At 40.1% G+C, this 12,785-nt stretch overlaps 1 protein-coding gene across 2 annotated transcripts in view; it reads left to right on the top strand.

The window, feature by feature from the left end:
* The window catches only part of PHAF1 (phagophore assembly factor 1), a 55,786-nt gene that overhangs the window by 18,835 nt on the left and 24,166 nt on the right, over nucleotides 1-12,785 (top strand). For both annotated transcript variants that reach the window (XM_082270356.1, XM_082270357.1), the window contains exons 3-9: nucleotides 2,222-2,304; nucleotides 7,086-7,169; nucleotides 7,254-7,297; nucleotides 8,989-9,068; nucleotides 9,150-9,244; nucleotides 11,566-11,663; nucleotides 12,042-12,154. In XM_082270356.1, the coding sequence (XP_082126482.1) occupies nucleotides 2,222-2,304; nucleotides 7,086-7,169; nucleotides 7,254-7,297; nucleotides 8,989-9,068; nucleotides 9,150-9,244; nucleotides 11,566-11,663; nucleotides 12,042-12,154 (597 nt within the window). The remainder of the gene's footprint in view (nucleotides 1-2,221; nucleotides 2,305-7,085; nucleotides 7,170-7,253; nucleotides 7,298-8,988; nucleotides 9,069-9,149; nucleotides 9,245-11,565; nucleotides 11,664-12,041; nucleotides 12,155-12,785) is intronic.

Here is a 12,785-nt window from a genome sequence, read left to right as displayed (position 1 = left end):
CTGTCGGTGAGTCAACAGCAGGTCAGAGGAGGAGCCGCTGTGGGACAGAGATTGACATTTGCTCTTTAAAAATTATGATTTATATCGAGTTGATTTAAATTAAGCCTTTTTACTACTGATTTAAATCAAATTCACCCTGCTTGCATCCCTTTTCTCCTCCAATCCTTTTTACTGCTCTTTTATGCAGTATTTAGACTCAACTATATCCAGCAAGGGGTGCCAAATTTCTAGGAATTTTTGTAGCCTTTTTATTTCCGCAGGTAAGTTTAAACTTCAGCAGAACTTCATTCATTACATTCAAAGGGCGGCCCACAGTAGTAGTGTGTAAACCCTTCCAGCATGGTAGTATTGAATTACATGCATAGGGTGTATAGTTTCCATACACACTTCGATAAAAGAACTTTAAAACAGGATGCTTTATTATGTGTCCAAAATTCAGCTTCAAAAGTTTCAATGTTTAAAGGATTAGTTCACCTTTTCAGAAAATATGAAAAGTTGAACTAACATTGTACACCCTCCCCCCCTTGTCCCCTTTGTACTTACCCCCATAGGTGATGAGCTGTGGGTGCCTACGCAGCTGGTAGTGTTCTTCCCTCTTCTTTATTCAGGGCTTCTGGAATGGATCTGAGTGATTCTGATTGGTCAGCGCAGAGCATTGCCCTAAATAATCCCAAAAGCCCTGCAGAAAGAAGGGGGAAAGAAGAGCGGGGATTTAAAATCCCTGGAACACTGCACCAGCTGTGTGGGCACCCACAGCTCATCACCCACAGGGGTAGGTACAGTGGTGATCAGGAAGATGTACAGAGTTCACCTTTTTTTCAAAAAAAAAATTCTGAAAAGGCGAACTTAAACTTTAAATCATTTGTAGTTCAGCTATATCAGAAACTGATAAACAGGACCAGAGTTCTATTCATTGCAGCCAGTCATATTCTAGTGCTATTTAGACTGAAAGGTTAGGCCTGATTGGATGTTTACAATGACCAGCCCTTTTGTTTCCCTCGTTCAATGTTTTTTTTTTTTTTCCTGTGTGTTGCACAATAACCAATCTGATGTAACCCGTGTGTCCTTGTGTGAAAAACTGCATCCGTTTGTTTCTTTCTCAGCTTGTTTTTTTGGCTTTTTACTCATAGTGTCACCTGATTTCAGGAATCTGGCCTCTGGTTATCTTTATTTGGACATTGTGAAACCAATGACATCCTGGGATGAGTCATCTCAGCAGCATACACTTTGTACAATGTGTGTTTGTTAGTTTTTTTTTTGTAAAGAGAAGTGGACAAGACTACAACAGGAGTTAACAATTTGTTCAATATATACTAGCTTATTGGTTGAAACTGTTGTTTAGTGCAGTTGGTTTCTGAAAGAAACGGCTCGAAGCATTAGAAACCACGATACGTTAATTTGTTCATAGTGGTAATGGTTTGTATTCCCAGATCCTTCTGTCTTTGTATATTATACTTCCTATTAAAGTTCAACTCCAGCAAAACTTTTTTACTTTGGGTCGCTTGGAGAACACATTTGTCTCTTGTTCATTTCTTTTTGGGCCCCCGTTGAGGAGATTCTCCCTCACTTTCTGTCATTGTGACCAACAAGATCCAGTTTTTTTCTAGTAGTGATATCCGTTCCGGTCTCCATTGGCGGATGCTGTGTGAAGGAGATGCCTGGGAAGTGACGTCCCCCATAGACATAGTATGGGGCTTTGGTTTTTGGCTGCCTCTCCTGCACACGCCTACACACTGAGACCGCCGCTGGCAGCTTAGTGCTGGGCCATACCAGAGCAGCCGCAGAACAGGTATGTATAGCGTTTTTTTCTTTACAGGGCTATATAGATTAGCTTTAGAATTGGCTACGAGTAGCTTTAGAGTTAGTAGGTAAATGGCCGAACCTCTACTTTCAGCATTAGGTTGATTTTGTTTCGGGATGAAACTGACTGCGTTTGTCAAAACGAATAAATCTTTCAATACAGAAGTCCTTGTAGGTTTTTCCTAAGCTGTGCTATCACTGGGCTAGGATTCTGAGTTACAGCTCCAGGAGGTTCTCAGGCCAGTTCCAATGCCACAAAGATGGATTCACATATGGCAGCAAAGATCCTGGGATCTCCCTGTCTCCCCAGCTCCAGAACTCCAGAGAGGGCTTAGGGAAGACTCTGCACCTGAAAAGCTAGAGCACTAAACAATAAACAACTTTACTGTCATAAGCTATACTGTTGATTGTCTGTTTTCAGGAATGCCCCTGGCTCAGGCTGTGTCTATCCTCCAGAAACATTGCAGAATGATCAGAAATGTGCAGATCCTCTATAGCGAACAGGTGAGTCTTTACTGAAGCTAAACCTTTAAAATAACTTAGCAAGTTTGAATAAATAAATTATTCAAACACAACATGACAAAATTCAGAAGCAGAATTTTCTTTTTACGGTTGGTTCTCCCCAGATGCAGTCCTGTGTGTTGTATTTTTTTTATTCATTAAAAATGTATGGACAGTTTTTAACATGGATTACATCCAGTGCACACCAGTGCAGTGCATTCCAGTGCAGCCAACAAAAGTAGAACATGTTGCATTTTTTCTTTATGGAACGCATCTGGGACATGGCAAAATGCATCCGAACGCATATGCTCTCAATTGAGATGAAGAGAAAGAAGGGGAAAAAAACACCCTGGAATGCATCAAAAATGCACTAGAACGCATCAAAAGCTTGCATACAGAAAGAAACACATCCAGAAAGCATAAAATTATGACGTGAACTGGCCCTTAAGGCCCCTTTCACACATGCTGTCCGTTTGTCAGTTTTTCATTCATCCGTTGACAGATGAAAAACGGACATCAATGTATCTCTATGTAAAAACGGATGACAACGGATGATCATCAGCTACCATCCATTTTCATCCGCTTCCGTCAATGTCCGTTTTTTGAACGGATGAATGCCCTATTTTTCCTCCGTCAAAAAAACGGATCGGACGAAAAACGGATGAAAAACAGATGAAAAATGGATGAAAAACGGATAGAAAACTGATACATTTTGATGTGACTGAACTGATGAACTGAACGGGCAGTATGTGTGAAAGAGGCCTAAGGGCTCTTTCACACGGGCGCTCCGTATGTCCGTATTTCATCCCATTTTTTTTGCGGATGAAATACGGACATAATGCATGTCAATGGGATTGCGGATAACCATCCGCTGACATCGATTTTCGTCCTTTCAGTTCTGTTCCATTTTTTGGAACGGAACAGAACCCTATTTTCATCCGCTGACATCTGCAATCCCCATAGACATGCATTATGTCCGTATATCATCCGCAAACAGATGGGATGATATGCGGACATACGGAGCGGATGACACTTGTGTCCGTGAAAAAAAAAAGTGCCGCAGCGGAATAAAAAATCGGAGTGGCCGTGTGAAAGAGCCCTTAGTTTTATTATCTTTATTATAAAGCAGTCCTAGAGCCCCAGTCAAGTGACCTTGCCAAGATGTCATCAGTGTGCTGCAGGCAGGAGAAGGCTTTCGCTAATCTGCTCTTCCCTGGTGATCCAAATACAACATTATAAGTTTGTAGCAAATCACAAGGGGAGAGTCTACAGCAAGGGGCTGATTTGTCTCAAACATTTAGGTACACAGCCAAGAACGGCACAGATATCGGTACTGTCAGGAGTGTGTCATTTCTGAGCCAGCAACTTAGTTTAGAAAGTAGATGCAGATCCCGAATAAAAGTGCCTATACAAAGATGGCACCATTCTGGAAAGAAAAGCATTGTCAGCGGGAAAACTGTGATATCTGTTAGAAATAAAAAATACCAACAGGCTTTACATTTAAACAGTCACTAAAATTTCCTTTGTTTTGCACAACTGTGACTGCAGATTAAGTAGCCTAGAATTAGACTGGAATATATACATATTTTGTTTAACCCTCAGACAGCTCCTTTACCTTTTGGATGTGTTTATTATCCAAGTAATGCATCTATGGTATAGGCAAACACAGTGTAACCAGTCTGATTATATTGAAGGCCCCCCTCAAAAAAATCCAAAGCACAGCATCACCTTTCTAAAGGAGAAGTGCGGGAACCCAAAAAAATACACACATACCAGCATTAGTGTGATGCTGCAGGTGTCCCCGTCAGTTCTAATCCGGAGAACTGAGCGATAATGTGACTGCTGATTGCTCAGGTCCCAGGTCCTCAGTGAGCACAGAGCAGTTACTGTCAGTCATCCCTCTGTGCTCTGCCCCTCCAGCGCTCACTTAAGCACTGGAGGAGAAGAAGCAGGAGCTGAGAAGCTGAGCCAGTTGCCATTCAAGTAGCTGGATGGATCCTGACATTATTGTTGGGATACATCCAGAGACTGCATCTGCTCAAAGTAAGTGCACTTCTGTGGCCCACAAGAGAAGTATGGCCAAAAGAACCTTCTACTTCTCTTTTAAAGCACATGGTATTATGATTCCTTCTACCCATCTACCAACCCTATATGATTTGAACCCGAAATCCTTCCTAACCATGCTAAATCCATTTGTCGTTTGGTAAGTGCATTCTTCAGTCATTTAAAGGTAACCCGTGCTAAGAAAATACATAGGCTGCCTTTGCTATGCTCACCTCTTGGAAATACTATTTGCCCCACTAATATGTTGATACTTTCTTGTTCAATATGTTTACTGAATTTTGTTACATGTATTCACACAGACATTTGAGGCTGCATAGAGTAAAATATTACATGTCAATATAATGAGCCTATATAGGCCATGGTTTAGAAATGTACAAACAAAATGCCTCTTAATTAACCTAAAACAATAAAGTGTTCAATACGTCTTAAGCCAGTGACTCACAACAGGTATGTAGATCAGTGATTTTTGCCTTTCCTCTGATTCCACTTGCTATGTCCTTGCCTATTTTTCTATAGGCAGCACAGAATTGCCCCAATATTCAAGTAAGCTGCGGGGTACAGGGGGGTCCAGCTTATTGTTCCCTGCAGTTTGTTTGAAGAAAGCATTTTTGTGCTGCTCCGTTGTCTCCCATCTGAAGCAGACAACTGGAGAATATTCGTCTGAAACAGTCAATCTACATAGTTTAGCTGCAAAATTAAAACTGATGCCAAACACAGGATTGCAGTTGGAGCACGAGTGTGTGATTCTGCTGCCATGCAATTGTCTCCCAATGTGATTTATTGGAATAGCAGATGCAGAGGAAAAAAAAAAAACCTGAAACCAGAACATGGGTTTCACTTGGCATGGGTCCAACTACGGCCTTGCAGTGTCAAAGTGTAACTAAAGACAAAACTTTTTTTTTTTTTTTTAGTTTTGGTTAGAGCGGTAGGGGATTAGAACACCTGTTAGTTCTTACTGCTGTCTTTGCCCCCATTTGGAAGATTCTCTCTCTCTATTTCTTCTTTTTACAGTTATAATCACAAGTGAAAGTAAAAGAAAATCACAAATTTTGGGTTAACATCAGAACACTAATAGAGGGGAAAACTTCCAAAGGAGACTAGTTCTGGTGACACGCTGGAATTCCCTCACTTTGGAGGGATTTCCTCTCACATCCTGTTTTGGCTATGGGACAGGATAAGGGGGCACTATTTACATCTAGAGGAAAAGAGATTTCCTCTCCAAATACGGAAAGGCTTCTTCACAGTAAGAGCTGTAAAAATGTGGAATAGACTCCCTCAAGACCTGGTTCTGGCTAGCTCAGTAGATTGCCTTAAAAAAAAGAAAGCCTGGATTCTTTCTTAGATACACATAATATAACTGGATACTATTTAGAGGTAAAACATTTTTTTCCTCTACTGGAGCAAATAGGATCATGCTTCATTGAGGTTTTTTGCCTTCCTCTTGATGAGCTGTGGGTATAGGATTGTGTGTGTGTATATATATATATATATATATATATATATATATAGGATTGTAATGTATATTTTTTTTTTCTCTTCTATTGGGTGAACCCGGATGAACTTGTCTTTTTTTCAACCAGACTATGTAACAATGTAACTCGCCCATTGCAGAGCTTCTCAGACACTTCTAGGCTCTGGCTCAGACTTGTATAAAGTACTCGAAATTTCTACTTGAGTAAAAGTACAAGTGCTCGATCAAAAAATTACTTGAGTAGAAGTGGAAGTGCTCGCTGAAAAAGTTACTTAAGTAGAAGTACTAAAGTATTCAACATTTTTTTTACTTAAGTATTGCAAGTAGTTTTTTCAAAAAATTTGCTACTTAAGTACTAAAAGTAAAAAGTACCAGTAGTTTTGAAAAAAAATTTCTACTCAAGTACTGAAAGTAGAAGTACTGTGTTATGTAGTTATTAAAGAAAGAAGTCAAAAGTTTGAACATCATATTGTTTTTATTATTTCAAATGATTTATTCAAATGATTAACCTGTGTTTGTTAATAGTTTCTTGATGCACTTTAAGCGCTGTAGCACCATTTATTTGTTTGTTTCATATTTTCTTTTTATTGGAAAGATTTGGTATAGCAGCTTTTATTATACACAGCCTTTATTTTCGTATGCGCTGATTTACAAATGACATTATACACATTTTTTGAGCTTTATGCAACCTGCCATCTACTGTTCTGGCAGTGGTAATTTTTTTAAAAGTAACGAGTAACTATGCAGCACAAAAAAAAAATACTTGAGTAGAAGTATCGAAATCATCGAAAAAATGTAGTGAAGTAAAAGTAGAAGTAGGAGAAAAAAATTCTACTCTAGGAAAGTACATATACCGCATTTCGGTACTTAAGTACAGTACTTAAGTAGTTCTACTTCGTTACTATACATCTCTGCTCTGGCTTAGATGAATGCCACCTTCTGGCCTGAGGTTGCTTTGTTTATTAAGCTGTATGAGCTCTGCAAGGCTAGGGGGCCAGTGTGGGAAACTAATTTATTATTTCAGTTCCATTGTAGGTTTTGGTTATGGTCACGGATGTTCTAACATTTTCTCCACATTCAGCTTGTATATTTTAATAAAGTACTGTACATTTAAGTGTAAAAAGAAAATCTGACCAGGCGTAGCAAGCATTTGAAATAAGAAATTTGTGTTGGTCAAAAAATAAAAACTGTTTTTTTTTTTTTTGTTTTTTTTTATAGATTAAGAATTTGTATTTTTTTTTTTTCACAGAGTCCTTTGAATCATGACCTCATACTTAGCCTTACTCAGGACGGGATCAAACTGTTGTTTGATGCATTTAATCAAAGGCTAAAGGTGAGAAACCTGTAGAAATGGGAAAATGAAGGTTGTTATTAACTCTTACCATTTTTTTCTAATGCTCTTGATCTTTATATTCAGGTGATAGAAGTATATGATTTGACAAAAGTAAAATTAAAATATTGGTAAGTGTATCGGTCACCATGTCTCGTCTCTCACCTGACCACATCTTTTGGTCCGTTTCATTAACACCTCCCTTCTTTCTTTGTCCCTTAGTATAGTTGCTTACATGATTTTGATATTTCTGTGACTTTTTATACGAATCTCCACACTTTCTCTGCTACTTGCATTGTATATCTAAGCAAAAAACATGCTCGCTACATCTCCGCACATTTCCCATGTTTTGCATGTTATGCTGCAAGTACAGAAAACAATGCCTGTTGATCCTATCACAAATCCAGATAGCTAAACTGTGTTGTGAACTGCAGAACACGTCACCATCACATCACCATCTCCTTATCTCCATAACATAAGGTGTCCTGTAGTCCAACAAAGGGCTGACAGCGCTGCTTTGGATTTCAGTGCAGCAGAGGCAGCATTGTCAGCGTGTTGCAGGAAGTTATGTGTATGCTTGATTTCTGGCAGGATTATTGGGTACTTTCTGTACCTGCAGCTTTTAAATGGATAAAGCATAGGAAAATGTGTATGTATTGCAAATATTTTCTCTCTACCCTATTATTTTTTTTATAATCCCAGCTCCTTTTCTGCTTACTATAAGCTTTGATTCTCCTACGTTTTTGCTAACCTCTACCATTTGTTTGCAATTTCTTCTCCCTCCCTGTAACCTTCAACCTTTTTTTTTTCTCACTTTGACCCTGGTTCTATTTCTGTAACCTTTGTTTTTATGCCCTTCTCTCTGCCCTCTATTCCCTAATATATTCCTCTTTTTTATCTGCTGCTCCCTATTCCTTCTAATATTTTTAACAGTCTCTGCTTTCTGTTTGCATCTCTCTCTCTCTCTTCTCTCTTCTCTCTCTTCTATCTCTCCTCTTTTGCTCTACTGCTCAGTCTGGATTTTACTATGAGCTCCCATTTTAATGGAGAAGTATAGCCAAAGCTATTTTGGCTATACTTCTTCTATGGATCACAGGAGTGCAGTTTTTTTCTGCACTCCTGTGACCCATTTTCAGCCGACAGTGGGCTTAAGCCTGCTGATGGCTGACCTCACTTAGCCGGTCCTGGCTTTACAGTCGGGATCCCCCCAGATGTATGGTTTGGCAGCTAGCTCAGCCTCTCAGCATGCCGCTGGGAATTTGAGCCAGCCACGCCCACCCCCTCCACAGCCCAGCACTCCAGTGAGCACTGGAGGGACAGGGTAGAGAGCCGGTGACTGACAGCCACCATTCTCTGCTGAGAGTGGAGAATGATCTGCTGTGATGGGTCACCTAGCTCTCAAGGTAGAGCCGACGGTGACCAGCTGCAGCTGGGATCAAAGCTGCAACCATCTAGGTGAGTATTCTTTTTTTTTTTAGCTATTTCCAAACTTCTAATTTAATACATGCTTTTCTCCTTGGCATTTGCTTACCCAGAACTTTACCCTTGCTTGGCAGGTTCTGTTTTTTTTTCTCCTCTTCTCACTCTGATTCCTGCTGTTTCTTTATATGCTCTGCAGTTTTATTTTTTCTAGATCTGAGCTTTGTTCTTTCTTTAAATGATCTGCTTCCCATTCTGCCCTCTTTGTCTATAAATGTTTTTCTTTAAATGATCTGCTTCCCGTTCTGCCCTCTTTGTCTATAAATGTTTTTCTTTCTCTGCCTTTTTATGTTCATTTTTTTCTCTATCCAAAATGAAATCACTTGCCCTCTTTTTGTTACAGCGGGGTTCATTTTAACTCCCAGGCCATAGCTCCCACTATAGAGCAGATCGATCAGTCATTTGGAGCAACACATCCGGGAAGTAAGACCCCACTTTAATAATGTTGGTATGTACTTTCTTTAATACAGTAGTTATCTTCATTCTGCCCTATGTTCATTTCAGTATACAACTCAGCAGAACAACTGTTCCACCTCAATTTTCGAGGTCTGTCATTTTCTTTTCAACTGGATTCCTGGACGGAAGCCCCTAAGTATGAGGTAATAAATTCTGCTTGATAAAAAGCATATTGTTTACTGATTCTTCCAATCTGTGCTAGCAGAGGTGTGCCATATCATGAACAGGCTCATTTAGATTTGAATAGCTTTTGGCCTCTAAGTGATTCATAATATACTGTTATAAATTGCTGGCCAATACAGACAAAATTTTAGTTAGACATGTATTTTTCTATCTCACTAGAACTGGTCATGGGGAGGTACAAAGGGAATGGTTGCTGAACTTGCAGTTCAAGTGCGTGAAATAGAAAAGGGGAAAATGGCAACTGATTTTAGACCAGAGGTTCTAGAGGAAGCTGTGGAGGGTAGAGAGTGGTGAAAGGTAACCTTGGAACATTAGGAGATGTAGGGGTTGATTTACTAAAACTGGAGAGTACAAAGTCTGGTGTGACTGTTCATAGAAACCAATTCGTTTCTAACTACAGCTTGTTCAATTTGGCTTTGACAATCAGCCCACGTTCACATTGGTCCATTTTGACATGCAATTTGACATGTCAAATCGGAGCCAATTGTCGGCAATGCCACAGTCCAAATCGGTGCGACGCCAACTTTGCAGCACTGCACCGATTCCCAAAAGTAGTTTCTGTACTACTTTTGGCGACTTGAGGGGCAATTTCAATAAACATCTGTATAGGAACCAGCAAAGATGTCTGTGAAATTGCCCCTGAAGTCGGACTGAAAATGCCGGTTTGAAATCGTGCGAGTTCAGTTGAACTCGCACAATTTTAAACCAGCCTCAGCGTGAACTGAAGCCCCGTACACACGTACCAATTGTCGGCCGCAAATATTCGGCCGATTGTCGGCTTGTTAGTATGATGCTTCCAACAGCCGACAGCGCATTTTCGGCCAAACAGAATCTGTCCTGCAGGCATTAAAATTTTTGTACGCCGACAACAGAACGGCCGATTGTGCGTCAGTACAGATTTCGGCCGACAATCGTCAGATTTGCAAGACTGGGCATGCTCAGAGAAGAAAAAAAGACACGGAAAGTTAACCATCACATGACATCACTTCTGCAGTCGGCTGTTGTTGGCCGACAAAATTCGCGTGCAGTCTTTTGCACTTTTCAGCGGACAGGACAGCCCTGGACAAAAGACGGCCGATCGTTCGGCCGACGATCGGTACGTGTGTACGGGGCTTTAGGCTAAAACCTGAAAGCTGTTACTGGTAATTTGCAGAACTGCACCAGATTTTACACTCTTGCAATTTTGCACTATTTTGTTTTAGTAAATCTTCCCTATAGAGTAGTAGAGATAATATAGATCGGTTGTAGAGTGTGACGGGAAAGTGAATGAGCGGAAGCACTGTGGAGATGATCACGGAATAGGGAAGAGACAGAAGGCAGTCGGATCCGATTATGCACAGCGTAGAGGATGTGGAGTGTGATCAGATCATTGAACGCTGGAAGAGGAAAAAAGGTTAAGTTAGGGAGTTGATTAACTAAAATTGGAGAGTGCAAAATATGGTGCAGCTGTGCATAGTAGCCGATCGGCTTCTAACTTCAGCTTGTTCAGTTAAGCTTTGATTAAAAAAAATCTGGAAGCTGATTGGTTTCTATGCAGAGCTGCAATAGATTTTCCAGTTTTAGTAAATCAACCCTAAGTGTAGTTGAGTAAAAGATAATGAGATTGTTGCTGAGATGAAAGGAGGTAGATTAGGAGTTGTTCAGGCATGAGGGAGAAATAATGCAGAGCTAGAACTGATTGTTGCTGAGGGCTTAAGCCCATCATAGATGGTTGATTCATCGATTGACTTGGGTATGACCAGCATATCCGATATTTACATGCAAATAATGCCAGTGTATAGCTGTAATCACTGTGTTCTCCCAGAAGGGCTTACTCCCTGCCCCCCTCCCCCCCCCCCCCCCTCCTGTCAGAACACAATAGCTCCCCACAGGTGAGATTCCCCGTCTTAACACTTGACTGTGTTGATGAGGGAATCGAGCGATCGCATCATCTTTGGCCTTCCTTAGGAACTGAGAAAAGTGGCAATGCAGCAAAAGTATCTGGTCATGAACTAAGGCCAAGAAGGAGCTGATTATGAACTGAGGGGAAAGATCACCTATAAACTGTAATTTCTCCTTCCCGGAGTATTTTTTTATCATTTTTGCCTTATGTGTAAAATTGTGGTGCAGCTGTTTGCACCAGCTATGACACACTTCTGACAATGGATGGGAAGGAGCAAGGCTTAGCACAGGTGACTTGTACACAGCAATGTGTTACTGTGTTTTTACTGCCACTATGTGGAATACAGTATGTGTATGCAAAAAAAAGTTGATACTAATTTTTTTTTTCTTGCTTTTATAGCCCAACTTTGCCCATGGGTTGGCATCACTTCAGATACCACATGGAGCCATGGTGAAACGCATGTATATATACAGTGGTAACAGCCTCCAAGATACAAAGTAAGAGACATCTTAAAGCTCAGCTGCTGCTGTTTACAATGCTGCAGGTCACTCCCAGAGAAAACATTACATTCACAGAATGTCAACTAGCTGGAATAGCCATAATACCAGATTACACAAAAAGTTTCAGTGCTAGAAAAAATCTTGTAGTACTTTGAGAAGTCCAAATCAAATCCATTTGCAATGGAAAGACACTTTTGGGCTATGGATTGTAAAAACTAGCTGTATCCCTGCTTTATGCTATACTGTTGTAAATCGTTTGCTAAAGAACTAAAATTTTGTTCCAGCACACAAAATAACTGTTTCTGATTGTGGGTGACAAATAACTTTTTTAAGTAAAAAAAATGTGTAATTTTTTCCTATATTTTTACATGGTAGAGCTCCAGCAATGCCTCTGGGATGCTACATGGGCAATGTATATGCAGAGAGTGTGGATGTGCTGCGAGATGCATCTGGTCCCCTAGGGCTGAGACTCCGTCTGCAGAGCACAGGTATGTCGAGCTGTGCATACAATATTTATTTTAATGTGCATATTAAATTAGAATAAAAGCATTTCTATTGTAATACATACTCTCCTATAACACTGCATAGGTTAGATTGTAACAGCACTCTCCAGTGAGTAGGCAGGGAATAATAACTGATCATTGTCATTTTGCTGTGATTCCTGTGCTCTTCTTTTACGACTGCCTTATATATCTACCCCCAGCTCCAGTGCTGGAAAGCTGGTTAGATTGGCAATGCTTTACAGCACATTAAAGTATGATGCATGGCCTCTTAGTTCAGTGTTATTTTTAATGTACAGGTGATTATAGAAAAACAGAAATCTATATTTTCAGGAAACAATACACAAAAGTAAATTTTAGGTGCACACAAACACAATGTAATCTTCTTTTTATTTATTTTTTTTTTTTACAAAATAAAAGATGAGGTTGTATCAAGTAAATAAATGCCAAATATGTCAAGCTGTAAAACTGCCCACGAAAATTTAGGGTTCCCAAAATGATCAAAAGACAATGCTTTAAATGCCTTTAAAGGTCATCAGTTTGGAGATAACCATTAGGCTACATTCACACAGCTGATCAGGGGTATAAGGCACATTTTTCCTGTCCCTAACCACAGGTA

Source organism: Pelophylax lessonae, assembly GCF_965119305.1.
Source record: "Pelophylax lessonae genome assembly, chromosome: 10".
NCBI lineage: Eukaryota > Metazoa > Chordata > Amphibia > Anura > Ranidae > Pelophylax > Pelophylax lessonae.
The sequence above is the reverse complement of the archived record's forward strand: the minus strand, read 5'-3'. Positions and strand labels throughout refer to the sequence as shown.